The sequence below is a fragment of the Hemicordylus capensis genome, chromosome 1 (genome assembly GCF_027244095.1).
Source record: "Hemicordylus capensis ecotype Gifberg chromosome 1, rHemCap1.1.pri, whole genome shotgun sequence".
NCBI classification, from domain to species: domain Eukaryota; kingdom Metazoa; phylum Chordata; class Lepidosauria; order Squamata; family Cordylidae; genus Hemicordylus; species Hemicordylus capensis.
In genome coordinates, this window is record NC_069657.1 from 392182991 (window position 1) to 392205406 (window position 22416).

Sequence of the window (22416 nt, forward strand, 5' to 3'; positions counted from 1 at the left end):
TTCCCAGCCCTTTCCTGCTGGATACATGACAATTTAACTTATAGTCATGACTGGTATCCCAAACCTATTGCACAAAAATAAAAAAATAAAAAAGATAGACAGTAGAGAGGGGTTAAGTGGCAAATAAAATGAAATGACTAACTGGGACTCTCCCATCATTTTAAAGACCAACTAAATTTTTCCTGACCACAGTCTCATACAATACCATCAAATCATATTCTGAATTTTGCTGATAATATAAAAAATTAAGCTTTTAGTTTAGAGATTTCCCTCTTCACAAAATTTTTAGTAAAAGCAGTTGAATAACAGGGAATATAAAAGCAGTTCTTCAAATAGCAGAAATTAATTACATATACAGGACACCATTACAACAGCAATCATAATATATATGAATGCTTACATGTAAAAATGTTTAAACTAGTTTCCCTGACCTATATTATATTTTTGGAAATAACACCACAGGGAATACGGTGAGAAGAAGTAAAGAAAAATCCTTATAGTTTCAACCTGACTACCTCAATACCTTTTAAATACATTTTTATCTTGAAGCAAGTCAAAGGAAATCAAGAATCTCATTATATTTAAAAGAGTAGGAGAAAAGGGGAGGAAGACATATCATTTAGTTCCAAGGTATAGCTTATACTGCATCAAAAACTAAACAATTGAAAAACTATTGAGAGTCCCAGAAGTCCAAGGGTTAACATAAGAGTCTTGGAGAGTTTTGAAAGCATTCTTGGCCCAGAGATAAGGTGTTCTGCCAAAGATATGATAATCCGGAACTTTACTCCATGCAGAAGCTTACACATGGGAAAATGTGAAAAGTCTTAAGTCTCTCGTTTCACTCCAATGTATTCTTTCCACTTTCTGGTGTTGAATTTCAAAGGCATACATTGTTAAATAGTGATTCCAAAAATCCAGAGGAAAGAGGGGGGGAAATAGAATAAAAGAATACCCCTCCCAAGTAAAAAAAGCTCCCTGTAAAGGTTCAGAAATGTAAGACACGAAACAAAGGGTTTACTTATCAGCCATAAAATATCTTGTCAACGCTGAAATACCAGTGCAGTGCAGAAAATAAATCAGAGTTCAAAGTAAAAATTACAATCTTCTAGCTGAGAGTTGAGTTGATAGAGGTGTAGGCTGAGGGCTCTGCAACAAAAGGGAAGACAAAATATCCAAGCGGTAATCCAGCATCCTCTTCCACCAGCCCTCTTCTTAACACTGTTAATCATTCCATAATTTCTTCAAGGAAGGTCAGTAAGAGGTTCAGAAAAACAAAGTTAAAAATACCAAAGATCTTACATACTCCCAACAGTAGTCCTCTCAGAGATTAATTAGGAAAGAAAGAAGGAATAGCTTAATTGCGAGGTCATCTCTTCGTCGGCTTTGATGATACAGCCTCTTCAGTTCAGCCAATTGCTTAGGCAGAAAGGTTTATTCCAAGGTTTCGTCCAGGGAAATCTTCCAAAACTCCCCCCACTGGAAAATAAAACCAAGCCCTGCATTTGCAATCCAATCTCCATCATGATGATGAGAGATAATTGGACTGAATAGAAGCCAAGGCACTGGACAACTAATCCAGTGCCTCAAAGAGAGGCGCCATCTTCGCCTCTAAATATCCTTTTCAAGGCCTTCATTACAACCCTACCAAGTGGTAGTCTGCGGCATATTTCTTGACTGCCGGATCCTTTACTGTTGACGGTCGATCCTAAAAGGCAGAAGCTATCCACCACCAATGTCTTCATTGTCAGTTCTGAGACTGGTTGCTCTACCCACTGTCATTAGTTTAGTCTTCTTTACATTTAATTGTAGTCCCATATTTTTCACTGTGCTCCTTGACTTTCATTACTAGAGCTTGCAGAATATCCACATTCTCAGCTATCAAAGTGGTGCCATCAGCGTAGCAGAGGTCATTCATGTTTCTTCCTCCAGCTTTAAAACCACGCTCATCTTCTTCCAATCCAGCTTCTCTCAGTATATGTTCAGCTTATAAACTGAATAAAGAAAGAGAAAGTATAGAACCTTGTCTTACTCCTTTGCTGATCTGGAACCAGTCTGTTTCACCATGTTCCATCTGGACTGTTGCTTCCTGTCCTAAGTATAGGTTTTTCATGAGAACAATGAGATGTTCTGGGACGCCCATTCCACAACTTGATATGGTCAACACCATCAAAGGCTTTTCTGTGGTCAATAAAGCATATATTGACTTCTTTCTGGTATTCTTTGGCTTTCTCAATTATCTAGCGTGCATCAGCAATGATGTCTCTTGTTCCTCGGCTTTTTCTGAAACCAGCTTGAACATTCGCCATTTCCCTTTCCACGTAGGGCTCTAATCTACGTTAGATGATCCTGAGCATTATTCTGCAGGATGTAGAAGGTATTTTATTAATGTTATGTTAATTCAATCTGACTTTGTTGAAAGGGGAAAACTGGTGTATAGAGTAACCTTCAAAATGGTTGCTCTAAATGACATGTCTAAATTGAAAATAATGATCTTAGTTACTGCTGCTTCCACTGATCAGCACTCTTACATCTTACAGTTCTTCATGCCATGAAAGAAGACAGTGAAAAAGTGCCAAGCTTATTAACAGACTACATTTTGAAGGGTGAGTGCACTTATTGCTAGTCCTGTGTTTGCTTTTTAAAAATATCAATATGTGAAATATGAAATATTGCTTTAAATCACTGTTTTGAATAACTTTATGAATTGGGCGGCACTGTGCTTTTTTATCTTAAATACTCTGGCATCTTATCTTTGAGATCAGGCAGTTTGAAGCATATTGCTGCATACATGCAACTGTGAAATAATTCCCTTGTCAATGTTATTGGGCAGCATTACAGTGCTGGGACATCAGAGTATTAGTACTAAAATACTTGTGATAGTTTATGAAACATATACTTAACTCACATTTTAAAAATGGTATTTAAAAGAGTTTAACCATCGTGGATTATATTTTATGTTGCAGATCACAATATAAGTAAAGGTAAGGAACAGGTGGCCTCAGCCCTGCCTCATTTGTCCCCCAGTATAACTTCTGTCCCAAAGATCTTATCTGATCCCTCCTCCCAGAACCTAGTTATGCTTTTCAGCTAGTTTCTCCTGCATGAGCTGAAAAAACGCAAACCAAGAGCTCTTTAATTCCTCCTTTTCCCTCCTCCAATGAACAGTAACAGAGGATCTCTGTAGGGATCCATGGTTCCTCACAACTGGGTCTTCTGTGCCTATGCAGTAAGACATGGAAGAATCTTTAGCTCCATTTAGGCACTCACTGTCCCTTTAAGATGGAGGGATATTGGAGCTTTGAAAGGGAGCCTGTAGTATCAGCAATAGAGCGCCTCCCCCTTCGTTTCCTCCTTATCTGCTGCTCATGCTGCCTCAGGAAGGATCTGCTCCTGTTTCCTTCATTTCCTGTAAGAGATTTAGAGACATTTTCACTTGATATCTGGTTTGACTTGGACTGTTTACTGACTACTCTCCTCATCATTCTGAACTGTTTCTAACTTTGGTATTCTGACTTGGACTGTTACTGGACTTGGCTTGCTACTCCCTTCTGTTTTGGTATTTTCTCTCTGATTTTTGGCTGACCCGGACCATATTGGATTGAGCTATGTCTGCCCCTAAGAGTTTCAAGCGTTGTTCAACTTGTAAAGGCACTATGCCGTCCTCAGATGGACATACCAATTGCCTGATTTGTTTGGGGGACTCCCACTACACTAGTGCATGTAAAGCCTGTCTCTCATTTAAAAAGAAGACACGACAGCTGTGAACTTCAATTAAAGGCTTCCCTGTATGAGAATATCCTTCGCCCAGGGACGCCGAGACCGAGTCCTCCTTCACCCCAAGAACCTCGGCATCTAGTAGGTTGGCACCTTCGCTGGCAATCTCGGTGCCTGCACCATCGACGTCCATGCCTTCAGCATCAACAGGCACCTTTAAGAAACTCATGGAAAGAGGGCGCGAAAGGCATAAACCCTTGCTAACTTGACCCCTGCTAACTTGGCAAAGAGGCACCTTTTAATGTGGTGATTCTCTTTATTTAGCAGGGGGAGAATAACTGGCCCTATCCACCCCCAGCACAGTACCTCCAGTGACTGTTGCTGGTGTCTATCTTATGTTTCTTTTTAGATTGTGAGCCTTTGGGGGACAGGGTTCCATCTTGTTTGTTTGTTATTCCTCTAGGTAAACCGCCCGGAGCCATTTTTGGAAGGGCGGTATAGAAATCAAATAAATAAATAAATAATGTAGACATGATCGTGACTGTTTGGTGTCTACTGAACCCCACAAGAAGAAGAAGCATGTTTCTTCAGGGTCATCGACCATGGCAAAACTGGCTCCGACTGAGTCTTCCTTGGCATTGGGATTGTTGCCAAAGGTTTCAACCTCTATGCCAGCAAAAACACCTTCTCTCACTTCAGCACAGCCTGCAACATCTTTTTTTCCTCAACCTGCTGCACCGACCTCGTCAACGTCAAAACCCCCGAGTTTGGCTCCCTCGACATCGATGGGACCTCGACTCCTCCACGCCAGTGCACTTGATGTCAATTACACTGGCACCAAATGAGACATTCGAGACGCGCGGCAGTGGTGGTAACACAGACTTGATCGACAGTGACTCATATTCTCCCCGCCGCACCGTCAACATCTATACAGGCTCCGATGCATATTATGTCTACAGGCTCTCATCACCTTTCTCCAATTCGTTCTACTCTACCGTCACCAATAGTGATCTCTCATACAACACCAGTCCAAACACCATCACATTGTGCCCCTGGTGGCGCATTGAGCCCCTGGTGGCGCAGTGGTAAAACTGCCGCCCTCTAACCAGAAGGTTACAAGTTCGATCCTTACCAGGGGCTCAAGGTTGACTCAGCCTTCCATCCTTCCGAGGTCGGTAAAATGAGTACCCAGAATGTTGGGGGCAATATGCTAAATCATTGTAAACCGCTTAGAGAGCTCCGGCTATAGAGCGGTATATAAATGTAAGTGCTATTGCTATTGCTATTGCTATTGCTATTGTTAACCCGAATGTCCAGCGACGCCCTCAGATTCACCAGCTCTCCAAATTTTGCTGTGCCAGGAACTGGAGTGTCTCTTGGGTTCTGAGAACTCAGCCCCTTCAGGCTCTACCTTTAAGGGGTTTGCCCTATCGCAGGGTCTTGATTTTGAGGAACCTGATTCTCCTATGCCAGTTCCAAGGACACCAACAGGTGGTTTGTCCACTCTTACACTGCAATGTCCTTCGGCATTACCTTTTAGAGAGTGTTTTCATTTTTCAGCTTCACATGCTTGCTGTGATCCTCTAGCTCTCCAGGGGCTTTTGATTCACCTCATTTTAGGCTAAGGGAATGCTTTCATCCCCACTCTCTTTATAGCACTCCAGTCCGTCCTTATGATTTTGAGGAATATAAACTTTGAAATATTATGAATCTTAGGGGAGCTTTGCCAGATCCACTGAATGTTCCTCCTGTGGATCCTTTCAAGAAAACTGTTGTTCCACCAGTGCCTTTGAGATTGCCCACTCCAATACTACTGGTCATGCCAACTCCTGAGCCTCCACACATTCCCCGCTTGTCCAGTAACTCCTACTCCACCAATACTTCCTAAGCCAGTATGTCTTCTGTCGGTATCGGCATCGCTGTCTCTTCCTTTACTTCTGGCTCTTACAGATCCTCTTCCCATGGATGCTGACTTGGATGGGGAATCTTCGTTTGCCTCTGATCCTGACTTAAATGTCAGGATCATCCTGACTTAGATGTCAGGATCATCCTGAGAACTTCACCTGATGAAAACATGGGCAGTAGGCCTACTGACTACCTGTAATCATGGGTGAATTCAATTACCCACACATAGACTGGGTAAATTCACAGTCAGGTCATGACAAAGAGGTCAGATTTCTAGATATGTTAAATAACTGGGCCCTAGAACAGTTGATCTTGGAACCGACCAGAGAGAAGGCAACCTTGGACTTAATTCTGAGTCGCACCCAGGATCTGGTGCGGGATGTCAGTGTCATCGACCCTTTAGGGAACAGTGACCATAGTGCCATCAAATTCAGCATACATGTGGGGAGAGAATCACTAAGGAAGTCTAACACAGACATTTTGAATTTCAGAAGAGGAAACTTCTCTAAAATGAGGAGTATGGTGAAAAGGAAGCTGAAAGGGAAAATCAGAAGAGTCACTTCACTCCAGAATGCATGGAGTATACTCAAAACCACAATACTAGAAGCCCAGTTAGATTGTATACCCAAAAAGAGGAAAGGTACCACTAAGTCCAGGAAGATGCCAGCATGGCTAACGGGTACTGTCAAGGAATCCATAAAAGGGAAGAAGACTTCCTTCCAAAATTGGAAGGCCTGTCCAAATGAAGAGAACAGAAAGGAACACAAACTCTGGCAAAAGAAATGCAAGACAACAATAAGGGAGGTGAAAAGAGAGTCTGAAGAACATTTAGCTAAAAGCATCAAGGGGAATAACAAAAACTTCTTTAAATACATCAGAAGCAGGAAACCTACCAGGGAGGCAGTTGGACCATTAGACAATGAGGGAGTGAAAGGGATTATTAAGGAGGATATGGAGGTTGCAGAGAAGCTAAATGAGTTCTTTGCGTCCGTCTTCATGGCAGAGGATACTGAGCATATTCCTGTTCCTGAAACAGGCTTTTCAGGGATGGCGGCCAAAGAACTGAGTCAGATAGAAGTGATGAGAGATGATGTTCTAAACTGTCTGGAAAAACTGAAAGCTAACAAATCACCAGGGCTGGATGGCATCCATCCCCAAGAGTCCTCAAAGAACTCAAATGTGAAATTGTTGACCTCCTTGCTAAAATATTTAACTTATCCCTGCAATCAGGTTCTGTACCAGAGGACTGGAGAGTAGCAAATGTAACACCGATTTTCAAGAAGGGATCCAGGGGTGATCCGGGAAATTACCGGCTGTTTAGCTTAACATCCGTTCCAGGCAAATTGATGGAAAGCATCCTCAAGGATAAAATTGTAAAGCACATAGAAAAACAAGCCCTGCTGGGAGTGAAACAGCATGGGATCCGCAAAGGTAAATCTTGCCTGACCAACCTTTTGGAGTTCTTTGAGAGTGTCAACAAGTGTGTGGATCAAGGTGATCCAGTTGACATCATATACCTGGACTTCCAAAAAGCTTTTGACAAAGTTCCTCATCAACGACTCCTGAGGAAACTTAGCGGTCATGGGATAAGTACATGTGTGGATTGCTAATTGGTTGAAAGACGGGAAAAAGAGGGTAGGTATAAATGGAGAGTTTTCGCAATGGAGGGAAGTAAGAAGTGGGGTCCTTGAGGGATCTGTACTGAGACCGGTGCTTTTTAATTTATTCATAAATGATCTAGAAGCAGGGGTAAGCAGCGAGGTGGCCAAATTTGCAGATGATACCAAACTCTTTCGGGTAGTGAAATCCACAACTGATTGTGAAGAGCTCCAAAAGGATCTCTCCAAACTGGGGGAGTGGGCGACAAAGTGGCAAATGTGGTTCAATATTGGCAAGTGTAAAGTAATGCACATTGGGACGAAGAACCCCAAATTAACGTATATGCTGATGGGATCTTAGCTGTCGGGGACTGACCAGGAGAGGGATCTTGGGGTTATGGTGGACAGCTCATTGAAAGGGTCGACTCAATGTGCGGCACCTGTAAAAAAGGCCAATTCCATGCTAGGGATCATTAGGAAGGGGATTGAAAATAAAACTGCTAATATTATAATGCCCTTATACAAAACTATGGTGCAGCCACACCTGGAGTACTGCATACAATTCTGGTCACCACATCTAAAAAAGGACATTGTAGAACTGGAAAAGGTGCAGAAGAGGGCAACCAAGATGATCAGGGGCCTAGAGCACCTTTCTTATGAGGCTAGGCTACAACACCTGGGGCTATTTAGTTTAGGAAAAAGACGGCTGTGGGGAGACATGATAGAGGTCTATAAAATCATGCATGGTGTGGAGGAAGTGGGCAGAGAAATTCTTCTCCCTCTCCCATAACACTAGAACCAGGGGTCATCTCATGAAATTGATTGCCAGGAAATCTAGGACCAGCAAACGGAAGTACTTTTTCACACAACGCATAATCAACTTGTGGAATTCTCTGCCACGAGATGTGGTGACAGCCAACAACCTCGATGGCTTTAAGAGGGGTTTGGATAACTTCATGGAAGAGAGGTCTATTGACGGCTACTAGTCAGAGGGCTGTAGGCCACCTTCAGCCTCGGGGGCGGGGTGCTTCTGGGTACTATTTGTGGGGGAGTAACAGCAGGAGAGAGGGCATGCCCTGCCTTTGGTTCCAGCAGCATCTGGTGGGCCACTGTGTGAAACGGAATGCTGGACTAGATGGGCCTTGGGCCTGATCCAGCAGGGCTGTTCTTATGTTCTTATGACTCCCCATCAGAAGAAACCAAATCCTACTGTGCCCAGGTCCAAGAAATAGCTAGGGCTTTAGGCCTTGAAATTCCTCCACCAGAAGTTACAGTCACAGATCCTGTGTATAGCTATTTGTCAACCTCCTCTGTGGCACACCCCACAGCTCTTCCAATGGTGCCAGCTGCTAAGACCGCTTGGTCGGCTCCAGTGACTGCTATGTTGCCATGCAAGAAATTAGAGAACCTATATAAGGTCCAGGAGGCCTCCTGCCCCTTCCTGTTTATACACCCAGCGCCAAACTCACCAGTAGTCGATTATGCGCTGCCTTCGAAATCCACACGGAAACACTCGGCCCCAGTGGATAAAGAAGGTGTTAAGATGGACTCTATAGCTCGGAGGTTTTAGTCCTCAGGCTGCCTTTTGCTCAAGGTAGCAAACTACCTGGCCTGCATGGCCAAATACCAGCAATCCTTATGGGACAACATGAAGGAAGAGGCAGCTTCTCTACCTGAGCCCTTCAAGGGCAGATTCTTGTCAACCCTTTCAAAGTCGGCAGATCTCACAAGACAACAGCTGAGCATCACCAAACATCTTACTGAGACTGAATCAAAAGTGTTGTCTGTGTCTATTGCACTTCACCGTCATGCTTGGCTCTGTTCGACACCGCTGGAGCCAGGAATGAAAGAAAAAATAGAGAATCTTCCTTCTGATGGGGAAGGATTGTTCTCAAAAGACACTGAGGATACCTTCCTTTAAGCAGAGATACCAACCTCAGCCTTCCCAAGGTAGAGGTGCTTACCGTAGTTTTTGTCCGTTTCACATTTCAATACTGGGAGATTCATTTCGTAGTACTACCATGTTCCATTGCAGTTGATTATGCTCAGTTTCATAGGGTAAAGAAATATCTTGGGGTAAAGAAAAATATTAATCCTTTTCATGAGCCTTGTATTCACACTAAACAGGTATCGCACTTGCACAGTTTATCAGGAGGATTTGGGGCTACTTTCACTCTTGTGCTGCCTCTTGCACACCCAGTGCAGCTGTTAGAGGCTGTTAGAATGCCTTTAACTCATTTCTTTCTGACCACTGGCAGGAACAATCTTGAGGGAGGAAGCTTTGCTTCCAAATAGATGGAAATAACATTGATATGGTCTGTACACAATTATGTCCCCAATGCATTTACCAGCTCCTTGGTCTACACCAACTAGATCAGAAAAAAACATAGATCAGAGGAATATCATTTTTTAAAAAAAAAATCAATATATGCCTATGGATATAGAGAACTCTCTCCATATGGTCTTTACCATCCAAGACCCATATATTGTCACCCCATAAGTTGGCCAATACCACAGACGTAAATCAGACATAATATGCATCGCATCAACCTAAGGAACACGGCTCCATCAATTTTACTTACTGCAGAATGACTTTAAATTGTGTCAGCATCTTCTGCCTCTCTAGGTGGAACAACTACAGCAGCCACTGCCACATTCATCTTAATGACTCCAGCCGTCACTGTGACATTGCCACAACCAAACTCCTATGCAACGACCTGTGGAAGAATAAGAAAAAGACAAAGTTGAGACTGAAGATGATGACTCGGGTGAACATTGTGTCTCAGATGAGGAATTAATTTCTACTGGTCAGCTATCAAAGACCTCCCCAGATAAACTAGTCATCCCTAAAGGCTCTCTCTGTCTGATCTGACTGCCACATTCACATCAAAGAAATAGTTTCAGCCGTTGTTCTTGAAGTCACCTCTTGACTTTCAGGATCTGGTATTTGACTTAGTAAAAAAACTCACCATCATCCTGGTGCACTTTCCACAATCTTAGTATTGACTCAGGCAGCTAAACAAGTTTGGTAAAATCTTCCTTCATACCACAGAGTTTAAAAAAAAGATGGAGAATATCTACTGCATGCATAAGATTGCTGTTTTCTGTACCAGTGCACAGCCTAATTCTCATTGTGGACTGTGCTTCAACTACGAGAACTAACAGAAAACATTCTACCCTCACAGAGAGAGAGGGAAGGAAACTAGACTTGTTGGGGAGGAAGATATATTTTGCTTCTAATGGCAATAAGGACAGCTGCATGGCAAGATATCGCCACTCTGTTTGAACAGCTAAAAAGATATATTAGAGATGGTCCACATGATATCCAACAGAAATTTATGGATACTTTCACTGAGTCATCAGAGTTCACTGAGCAACAAACAGCAGTATCAAAACACATAGTTGATTGTGAATCTCAGATTATTGATCAGTTATTGCATTAAGAAGGGATGCTTGGTCAAGATCTTCTGCGATACAGTTTGAAACCAGAGACAAAATAAAGACCTCCCTTTTGATGGTGATGGATTATTCAGGAATACAACAGACAAAACACTGGGGGTGGGGGGAATCAAGTATATTGCCAAAAATTTTGCCATGCTTTCCAACAGAAATCCCAACTCTGATTCACAATTCAGACAACCATACCCTAAGTTCAGAAGTCAAGAAAAACATGAAATGAAAAAGAGAGATTTCCTTAGTCAAACAGGATTCAGCTAAGTAAACCTTACTAACATCTTTAAAACTTTTGTCATACAAGGTTCTGTTCCTGATAGCCATCATATTAGCATGTACAGTGTCTGAACTAGGAGCACTCCCAGTGGATAAAGAGAGATGCCTATTTCAGCTTGATTTGTCATTTTAAGGACAGACCCTACCTTTGTTCCCTCAAAGGCAGGATACTTCTGAGTACCAGTTGCAGGGTAGTAACAGCAGGAGAGAGAGCATGCCCTCAACTCCTGCCTGTAGGCTTCCAGCGGCATCTGGTGGGCCACTGTGTGAAACAGGATGCTGGACTAGATGGGCCTTGGGCCTGATCCAGCAGGGCTGTTCTTATGAACTTTACCTTTGCTGGGCAAATTTATACTCAAAGTGACTAATGTCATGCAGCAAAGAACTTCTTTATTTTGCATAGAATCTGCCACCTTCACAGTGGGTAACATGGCTTGGAAATTGCCTTGGGGCACATTTCAAGGTGTATCTACCTCTAGCCAAAGCACATCTTTTTGGAATCTGCTTGGATCACTATCGCATGGACTTTCATACCGACAAGTGGTGGCCCCCTGCTCCTCACCTCTCTTCCCCATTGTTCTGCTGGTTCCCAGCAAGAAGAGACCAACCAACATGCAATGAATGCACCAAGAAAACCAGGGAAAGATAGGCAAACTAACCTTAGGTCTCTCTAAGCCTCCTTGCCCCCTCTTTTTTCAGCCTCTCCATTTTCAGGCACTTTCCATGGCAAGCCTTAAGCCAGGCTCTGGTCAAGCCAATCAATCTCTAATTAGGCCTTGAAGCTAAATTATTGCTAGCTATTTTCTTACTTAGAATATCAGCTAAGATTTATTGCCTTGACTAACTTAACTTTTGCATTCTGTACCCCTATATACCCTTAATGAAACTGTTGTACTGCCTTTCTGCCCCCTCATCTTTTCCAAAACACCAAACTTGCTCAAATTTGATGCTGGAACCAAACTGCTCCCTCCAGCCGAGGTAATTCCCCATGCTAAGCCAAAAGCATAGTTTGAGTGTCTAGCCAGCACTCCGGGGCAGTTCTGGTAAAGTACGTGAGAAAGAAACATTGGGCTTGCCATGAATGGTTCTTTCTGCATAGTGTACGGAAGGTATGTGACACACCTATGGTTTAGTTTGTATTCTACTTTTAGGAGGGATGAGAAGTGGTGACTCGCAGGGGTTTTTGGAATTGTGAGTGGAATCCTTTCCTGTTGATGGTTTGTTTTTGTTTTTGTTTTTAAACCCATCATTTTGTCTGTTTTTATTATTATTTGTATCCTAGTTTTTCTCAGTCCCTTTAAAAACAAACTAACTACTACTCAGCAGCCCTAGAACTGGGAGGCTACGACTCCCACAGCTTCCTGGGAAGAAGCCTAATCTGCATAAGCCCTGTCTATTGTTGGAGCAAGTAGGAAATACAAGCCATGATATGGATACCTTCATACACTGTGTAGAAATAATCCTCCTTTGCAAGTCCATCAGTTGCAGTTTAGCAACCTGTTTTTCCTTTTTCATAATAGCACTCAGCAGTTGTTACACAGTTGCTAACTGGGAGAATAATACATCATTATAACTGTCACTGAAATATAGTAAAACATTTATTGTGGAAGACTGTTGAAATTCTTGAAGGCAAAGACCCAAACAAAAATTTGCAGAAGATCACGGTATAGGTACTTCAGTATAACAGTTGCTTGTCTAGTTTGAAGTTTGCATAGTATTGTACAATGAATATGAGAAACATCTTCAAATTCTTTCGGCTTCTTTCCTTAGTATAAAACAATTAGATGGGCCTCTAATTTTTAAGAGGAGCATTTATCTGGAGAACTGACATCTATGATGACCCCATGGAAGGGTGTAAACCTTCCCGTTCTGGACTATGCATGGCTGGGTTTTCAGTCCTACAACTGGTTTCCCTTACAGGATTCTGATTGATTCTCTAACAACACTGAGGAATGAATATGTTATCTCTAAACTTTTGATTGGCTAATCCAAATCAGGAGCTGCCTGAAGCAAATCACATGGCGGGATGAGTGTCTTAGTTCACCATCTACAGCACTGGTTCTCCAATGAGCAATATTTTGCTAGAGCTCAGGGGGAAGTTTAGTCTACCAAAACTACTATATTTGTCCCATACTTATAGTATACTGATCAAATTCCCTCCCATGTAAAAATGAAATTCTACCCATGCTCCAAACCTAGTAGCTAAAACACTTGTTTTAAAAAGGGAAATAATTATTTTGAGGAATAATGCTTCACTAACTTCTAAATATTTTTAAATTAAAAGATTAATGCCACACAAATGTTACCTGAATGTGTTTGTTTCACAGATAGAGTGGCTTGAGTTGTGGGTCTTGATACCTACTCATCTGAAGGGAGAAGAGTTGTTAAACCTACTGGATGAGTAGCCAGCTGCAAGGCTCAATCAGAAACCTTGTTGGGTTCATTCATAGGTGGAAATGTATTAGTACTTGACAGGGTGTGTGTGTGTGAAAAGTGGTGTTAATATAAATGCATTTTTCTTTCTTTCTTTCTTCCCTGATGTGCATTTGGGGTTATTGGGGAAAGGTATTGAACACTTAAATTGTGGTATTGAGTTCCCATTTTCATAATCTGTATTTTGTTCTAGTTTGATGTTTCAAATTATAAGAAGAAAAATTGTGGGTTTTTTTAAAAGTTTGATTTAAAATCAGATTTTCATGATAATTATTCTTGATAAGGAAATAGGTGTGTTTTTTTTTGTTTGTTTTTTACTTCTGATACTTAACCTGACCTCTTCATCTGCTTTTGTGTTGTGCTAGCATTGGTTTGAAAGCTGGATTGCTCTGAGGTTTGTGTCTCTTAGATGTGAAACAGAAATGGGGAATATGTAAAGGACATGTCTTGATTACCAGTGTACATAATTCATGAACACATAAGGAGAGAGTATGTATGTCGCTTCTTTGAAACTATATGTAGCACATTATTTCATTATTGCTGTATGAAGAGCCTAAGAATTCTGTAAGAGGGCTAATCCATTTTCAAGGAAGGTATCCCTCTGTGCAAGACATGACCTTCTAATTAACTCATTTCTGTATGAAATTAGTTCATGGTTGTGTGTGTGTGCACGCGCGTGCGCCCACACGCGCCTTTATGGATTTATTTGTTTTGTTTGTGTGATGGAAATAAAGTTCATATTCATTATACATAGCAATTACTGTGAATTTGGTAATGCTTCTGGAATATAGAGCTAAGCAGTCTAGTTTTATTAGCTTATACCTGAATAATCAGCCAACTCCAATCACACTCATACATTTGTATCTTGATTCTTTTGCAGTTCTGTGTCCTACATGAAGAGAGGTGTGTTTGGCGAAAGACAGCCATACTAATTTCCGTGAAAAGATGTTTTCCACAGATTGTTTAAAGCCTTTCAATTTGCTTGGCACTGTGTCGAATTCTAATGCATTTACTACATTCATTGCCTGCCTGGACTTTTGAATTCTTGAGTAAGTCCTTTGGAGCATGTAGAACTCATCCTTTTTGGTCCCGTTCCCCCCCCCCCTTCACTTAAGTGTGATGCATTTGAAAAAAGAGTGGATACTGTACAGTTTTATTTACAAGCATTATTTTGACTTTTAAAAGTATTTTTTACAATTAATTGCATGTAATTATTGTCCACAACCATCTGCTTTGGAGGAGAAAAAGAAACTTCAGTGTAAATAAAAGAAGCCTATTCAGTGTTACTGAACTTTTAATACAAATTGCAATGGGTTCTTGTATTAAATGTGTAAAATGGATCAAAAGCAGGAACTGCACTGCAAAAATTCCATCAAAGTTCTTCATTGGAGACTCTTAGAATATCGATCTAGGAACTAGCACTGTTTTTTAAAAAACTGTATTGTGTGTTTACTGATTCTCAAACTTCTTTCAGCACTGTACAGAAAGAAAAAGTGGTGTTGCATCTGCTTCTTTAACTAGTTGACTTTTTTTTTTAAAAAAAAACAAGGACACAATTCACTGAGAAGTTGTCAGTTGTAAGCGCCACTGTGAGAGGATAGCATTGCGGAACATCCTGATTCATTGTGTTCCCAAGTCATACATCATTACTTTGATGTTCTATATTGTAATTATTTATAAGGTAATGTAGTTGAATATGGATATCTTGCTGCTATTGTGCTTTTTAGTCCACATGTTAAATAAATGTTTGGTCATAGTGTAACATTTTATATGCAGCAGTATGTTAATGAGTTCTTTTAAAAGTTTCATTGTCCTGTAGTTCATTTATGCATAATATCAGTCTCTCTCTAATGGTGTATAGCACAATGGTGTATAGCACAGAATTTCAACTTTGTTCAGTCTTCAAAAAAGAAGGGTTTTAAAAGGTGTTTTTTTAAGGAGGGGTTAAAAAAAGAAGGGTTAACCCTAACCCAACAGATGCTGAGGAAAATCTACAAGACTTGGAACTGGAGGAGATGAGATGAAACTTCTGTAGAGAAGTCGACACCATTTACATGCTGACGCCGTGCAAGGGATGCTGGGGGACGCATTCCGGTGTTTTAAAGAGGCAAGTGGCACAAGCTGCTGCTTGCACAGAAGTATTTCCTTTTGAACAGCACCGCAGCAGAGTGGCGCAGGGCAGTATGGGCTTAGAGGACAGGCAGGTAGGGTCTGCCCACTTCCTCTTAAGGGTACCCTGCGCTGAAATGGTTTGACTCCAGGGAGCACTTTGGGCTCATCCCTTCAATCAGAATTACAGATTTCAAAATTTCAAATTAAAAGTGATTTTAAAAAACTAAGAATAATACAAACTAACAGGTGAAACATTAAAAAGCCTCTTTAAAAATATGTGTTTAGTTGTTCTTTAAAAACACTAAGGGACAGAGCATGGCAAAGCTCTACAGGGAGAGTGTTCCAGAGGCGAGGGGCCACGACCTAAAAGGTCCTGTCTGTAGTCCCCGCCAACTGGATCTTTGTTAGTGGCAGGGCCTGAGTTGATGAGCGGAGGGCCCTGGCCAGGTTCATATGAGTGAATGCGATCTGACAGATACCCCGGCACCAAGCCATGTAGAGCTTTAAAGGTCAAGACCAGCACTTTGAATCTAGCCCAGAAGCCCAGTATCCCCTGTATCCAATGAAGCTGTATCCAATAGCCCAGTATCCAATGAAGCTGCCACAGGATGGGTGTGATACTTGTGAAGCGACTTGCACCCATGAGCATTCTTGCAGCAGCATTCTGAACCAGCTGAAGCTTCCGAATCTTCCGTAGACCAATCTGGTTGTTACCAATGCATGAGTGACTGAGGTCAGGTCTGTCTTCTCCAAGTTGGGTTGCAGCTGGCACACCATCTGTAGCTGGTAAAAGGCACTTCTGCACACCACCGCCACCTGCGCCTCCAAGGACAGCGTCTGGTCCAGAAACACCCCCAAGCTGCAGACTTTGTCTTTCAGAGGGAATGTGACCCTGTCCAAAACCAGATTTACCTCACTGCTCGGATGATCAGTTTTACCAACCCAGAACACTTCCGTCTTATCTGGATTAAGTTTCAGCTTGTTTGTCTCCATCCAGTCCAGAACAGTCTCCAAGCCCCAGTTCAAAGCATCCACTGCCTCCCTGGTGTCTGCTGACTTAAAAGATAGGTAGAGCTAAGTGTCATCAGCATACTGATGGCACTGCAGCCCACACCTACGAATGACTTCTCCCAGAGGTTTCATGTAGATGTTAAACAGCATAGGGAATAGCATAGATCCCTGTGGCAACCCATAGGCCAGGGGGTGGAGCAGGCATCCTCCAGCACCAAGGTAGGAGCAGAGCCACCATATAACTGTGCCCCCAAATCCCAACCTGGAGAGACGTTCCAGAAGGATACAATACTTGTTTTTATACTTTTTAGATCAATATTTTAATGTGTCTTTTTATAATCGTGTTTTAAATTTTATTGTGAGCCACCTTGGGATTTTCTTAATGAAAGATGGGGTATAAATTTAATAATAAATAAAATACCATGGTTGGTGGTATCAAAAGCCACTGAGAGGTCCAGAAAAATCAACAGAGTCACATTCCCTCTGTCTATCTCCCAGTGTAGGTCATCCACCATGGCAACCAAGGCAGTTTCTGTCCCATATCCAGGTCAGAAACTAGACTGCAAAGGATCTAAGTAATCAGATTCAACCAGGACTGTCTGGAGCTGAGACACCACCACGCTTTCCAACAGCTTCCCCTAGAAGAGGAGGTTAGAAACTGGTCAAAGTTTATTCAGGTCATCTGGGTCCAATGAGGGCTTTTTTAGGAGAGACCTAATTACTGTCTCCTTCAGCTGAGGGGGTACACCCCTTGCTTTAGAAAGGCATTCTCTACCCCTGCCACCCATGGACCCAGTCCCTCCCTAGAAGCCTTCACCAACCATGAAGGGCAAGAGTCGAGCACGCACGTGGTAGGCCTCAGCCCTCCAAGCAGCCTGTCCACCTCTTCAGGCAACACAGTCTGAAAGCCATCCAATATAACAAGACCAGACGGTTCATTGGCAACATCCAGTTCTGGTACCACAAAAAACTTAGCATCCAAATCAGAATGAATGATTTTATCTGCAAAATGTAATACAAGTTGGTCACAGTGGGCTGCCAAGGCTTCTGTTTGATGGTCTTTGGGATCCTCACATAGGAAGCTCTGAACCACTCAAAAACGCTCTGCTGGATGACATTCAGCAGAAACAATGGTGGTGTAAAAGTAGGATTTCTTTGCCGCCATCACCACCAGAGAGCAGACCCTAATATGGGCTCTAGCTTGTGTTCGGTCACATTCATTCTGAGTTTTCCTCCAATGACGCTCAAGCTAGCCTGCTTCATTGTCTGCAACTCACCTGTATACCAGGGAGTCGCTTGGGCTCAGCAGGTCAGGAGAGGATGCCTTGGCATGACCATTTCAATCACCCGACCCATCTCCTCATACCAGAGGGAGGCAACAGGATCATTCACTCTCTCAGCAGGAAACTCCCCCGGAGCTGTCAGGAATCCATTAGGATCCATAAGCCTCTGAGGGTGGACCATCCTCCGAGGGTGGACCCCTGCAGAGGTGTATTGGGTCCACCCTCAGTCCAAACTTCACCAGACAGTGATCTGTCGATGAAAATGGTATTAAAGCCTCCTGAAATAACTACGGAGGACCAGTGTCCACCATTGACCCAAAGACTAAGGCAAGCATATGGCCTGCCTCATGTGTGGGACCTGAAATCAGTTGAGACAAGCCCATAGTCATCATGGAGAACATGAAGTCCCATGCTGTACCAGACAGGGTGGCCTAACAGCTGCGGGGTCCTCAACACCACATCCAGGAGCAGCTTAGGCAGGGAGATTGTTAGAAAGTAGGGTGGGTGGTATAGCAACAGAATCTCAACTTTGTCTTGCAATCCCATCACTGCATGCAGGCTTCCAAACTGGTCAGAATGGCAGACAATGTATCTGGTGAGGGAAATAGTTTCCCGATGAACCAGGACAACCACACCTCCCCACCCAACTCACCTTGGCTGATGCTGCACCTGGAAAACTAGTGGGCACAGCTGGGAGAGATTTTCATCTCCACCCCCCGCCCCATCCAACCAGGTCTCTGTAATGCACATCAGGTCTATATGCTCATCTAGGATAGCCTCCTGGATGGCTGTAGTCTTTGCATTTATGGACCTGGCATTTAATACCACCACCTTCAGGAAGGATGAGCTGCTGGGAGAGTTACTGAGGTCTCCTTGGATGGGAGAAGGACCGGAGAATGTGATGGCTTTAATACAGCCAGCACATCTTCCCCTCACCTAGCATGTTCTCCCCCACTAGACGGAATTACAGCTACAAATTGAGACACTTTCAAGAGTATGCCTTGCTGAATAATTTTACACCAGACACAGCTTCAATCCAGCAGGTGCTTCTTTCCTTGACTAATTTAAAGGTGAGTGGCTTGGCCAATGTATCAATTAAGGTCCACCTTGCAGCCATATTCTCTCAACATGCTGGTTTGGATGGTAAATTGGTCTTTTCTCTTCCTGACTGCAAGAGATTACTAAATTGATATACCTGTTTATACCAATTTATACCTACTTATATGTATGTAAGCCAGTCAAGCAGTAGAGTTCATCCCTGGTACTGTCAGCTTTGACTGAGAAGCCATTTGAACCAATGATTACGACCTCAATCACTTAAGGCTGCTTTCTTTGTGGCAATAACTATGGCCCGAAGGGTCAGTGAGCTCACTGCCTTGTGCACTGATGTACCATATGTGAAGTTTTCTCCAGACAAGATCCTTTTAAGATTGAACCCAACTTTCTGCCCAAAACGAGTAACTGATTTTAATTTGAACCAAGATATAATTCTTCCTACTTACTTAAGGGACCCTATGTCACCTTTAGAAAAGTTGCTACATACTCTGGATGTGCGTAGGTCTCTGTTGTTCTACCTGAAGAGAACTCATGACGTTCTCAAAACTAAGTGTCTATTTGTTGCTTATAAGGGCAAATTAAAAGGATGAACTTTATCATGTTTGAGACAGCAGTTATCACATTGGTTGGTTGAGCTTATTTACCTAACATACAAACATCAGAAGGCTGAGCCTCCAAAAACCATTTATGCACATTCAACCAGGGCCTACGCTACCTCCACAGCACATATGTCCAGCATCGAATTTAAAGACATTTGGCTGCAACATGGTCTTCTGAACAGATCTTTGTAAAACATTATGCACAGGATCTTCGCTCTGCAGCAAAGGCAAATTTTTAGAGGAGTGTTTTAAAGAGGGTACTTCAATAGCTTAATGTACCCACCCCCAAACCAGGGGGAAGCTTGTTATTCACCCATGCTTATGAGTGTCAATGGATCACAATCCAGATGAACAGGTTGTTTACCTGTTGTGATGTATGTTTTACTTTAAATGGAATTGTTGGGAGGTGTGCTCTTCTAGCACACCTGTAGATCATGAAAGATACTTAAGGAGCTTGCCTTTGGGGAGAGGCAGGCTTTAGCATCTCTGGAGGCCTTATGTGGCTGGCCTGTGTTGTCTTCCTCACCTCTCCTTCGTAGTAATAAAACTGTCTTCCATAAATACGGATTCTTGTGTGTTGGACTCTCTGCTACAACTTAGGGCACAGCTCAACATTACACCTGTAACAGATGATCTGGGAGTGATCCATTGACATTCATAAGACTTTCCCAACCACCCCACTGCAGTAAGTGAAAGCCTCATCCAGAGTACAAGTGTAAAAACAAAACATACAACCACAAACTCTTACCTTTGCTGTCACTTTGAAGAGCGGCTGTTCAGAATCTGAGGCAAAATGGTGCTGAACCACCAAGAATAATGGGTGCACAACATGTGCAGGGAGTGGTTCTCAGCACCATGAGTTGCTAACGCATTCAACCCGGATGGTCCTGTGCAGGCGCAGAACCCATGCTTATGAATGTCAATGGATCATTCCCAGATAATTTGTTTACAGGTAAGCAACCTATTTTTCCTTTGAGAAACAAATGTGTTGGGATTTACACTGTGGCTACACAATGAAAAAAAAATTTGTTTTTTCTCATGACACCTGGATCCTTTCTCTTCCATAACCACAGTACACATTCCATGCAAGGCTCTCCTCTTCCACTGAGAGAGGGCAGTATTGGTACTAGCCACGAATATCAATTCTTCTCAATTGAAGGATAGCTTGAGATACCCAAGGTTTAAAACAAAAAATGACCCTGCTTGCATTTTTCAGAACTTTGGGCAGAGATCACATTTGTTCAGGTAGTTTCCTGTTCTGCTGAGCAAAGTTTGCAGGCATGTTAGTTTTCTTCTACAAGATTGGTTGTTTCATGTGTCAGAATATCTGACTTCTCTTCTACAATAAATTCCAAAGCTGGGTAGAGTTGTTCCCAGCAAAGGGGGAAAGCTTTTTCTAGCCCTTACTCTAAAAATTGGAAATGATGGAAGAATTTTCCATCACCTGGGAAGAGAAAGCATTCACTGTACTTGGTACCAACATTTCTATCCACTCTAATCTCATCTCAGACCCTGAAAAACTAAGAATATTGCTATCAGAATAAAACATTTTCAAATTATACAAAAATATGCCTGTTTGGGTAACTTACATAATTTCTTTACTGCAAAGTCTTTGAAGATTTTTTACCTTTAATTTTTTTGTTACATATATGCCTTGAGATTGTTTTATAAAACAATTTGTAAAAACCACAAAGCTGGCTGATGGTATACCTTTGCAGAAATTTTTTGCTATGGCTGTGTTACTCTATAAACAGTTATAAGATTCTTAAACTACTGTATATAAAAAATCTTAAGTATTTGACTAACAACAAAAAATTATATACCACTTTTCAACAAAAGTTTCCCAAGCAGTTTTACAGCGAGAAATAATAAATAAATAAGATGGCTCCCTGTCCCCAAAGGGCTCACAATCGAGAAAGAAACATAAGATAGATACCAGCAGCAACAGTCACTGGAAGTACTGTGCTGGGGGTGGATAGGGCCAGTTACTCTCCCCCTGCTCAGTAAAGAGAATCATCATGTTTAAAAGGTGCCTCTTTGCCCAGTTAGCAGGACAAAACACATGAGAGTCCCTGCAGGATTTATGAAAAAGTCATTGAGTAGTAAACAGCAGCCTGATGAGCTTTTCAGAGAATTTGATAGTTACTCTGTGTCTTTCTAATTGGCCCTAATTAAGGTATTGGCCTACTTTGGCTTGTGGAACCGCCCACATGGCTGTGTACAATTTTTGTTTACAGGACTTGTTAATTCAATTCAATACAATACAAAAAATACAATTTTTGTTTACAGGACTTGTTAATTCAATTCAATACTTTAAAAAAGTCTTTTAAAACACATCTCTTCGCCCAGGCTTTTAATTAATGTTATTTTAATGCTGTTTTAAAATATTATTTTAATTTTTTTAAATGGTTGTAACGTGTGTGCCCCCCCCCATTTTTGTCATAATGAATGTTTTACTTTGTTTTTATTCTGTTGTAAACCACCCAGAGACATAAGTTTTGGGCGGTATAAAAATGTTTTTAATTAAATAATAAATAAATAAATAAATAAATAAAATTCCGCTTGTTACATTTTTCCATTTCCTGACACACAAACAGATCTGGGTAAGAATAAAACCCAGTACAAAAGTTACTTGCAACAGCCTGTGACACTCATGCAAGAAGCTGCCATTGTGCCAGTCCTGCTTAGGTAGTCTTGCATACTGTAGTGTGGATGTTCAAGTACATCCACATCACAGCAGCCTCCATGCTGCTTCGATGCTTCTGGCAATGTACTAGTAAAGTGTCCCGTCAAGTCGATTTCGACTCCTGGCGACCATAGAGCTCTGTGGTTGTCTTTGATAGAATACAGGAGGGGTTTGCCATTGCCATCTCCAGTGCAGTATGAGATGATGCCTTTCAGCATCTTCCTATATCACTGCTGCCCAATACAGTACCAGCAGGAATTCGAACCTGCAACCTTCTGCTTGTTAGTCAA

The 22416-nt window shown here is 42.1% G+C and overlaps 1 protein-coding gene across 2 annotated transcripts in view; it reads left to right on the forward strand.

Annotated features, from left to right (window-relative positions):
* Positions 1-15148, forward strand: part of FEZ2 (fasciculation and elongation protein zeta 2) — a 73372-nt gene extending 58224 nt beyond the window's left edge. For both annotated transcript variants that reach the window (XM_053303083.1, XM_053303093.1), the window contains 2 exons: positions 2538-2603; positions 14260-15148. In XM_053303083.1, coding sequence (XP_053159058.1) covers positions 2538-2603; positions 14260-14276 — 83 coding nt within the window. In that variant the 3' untranslated portion in view covers positions 14277-15148. The remainder of the gene's footprint in view (positions 1-2537; positions 2604-14259) is intronic.
* The last annotated feature ends 7268 nt before the right edge of the window (positions 15149-22416 follow it).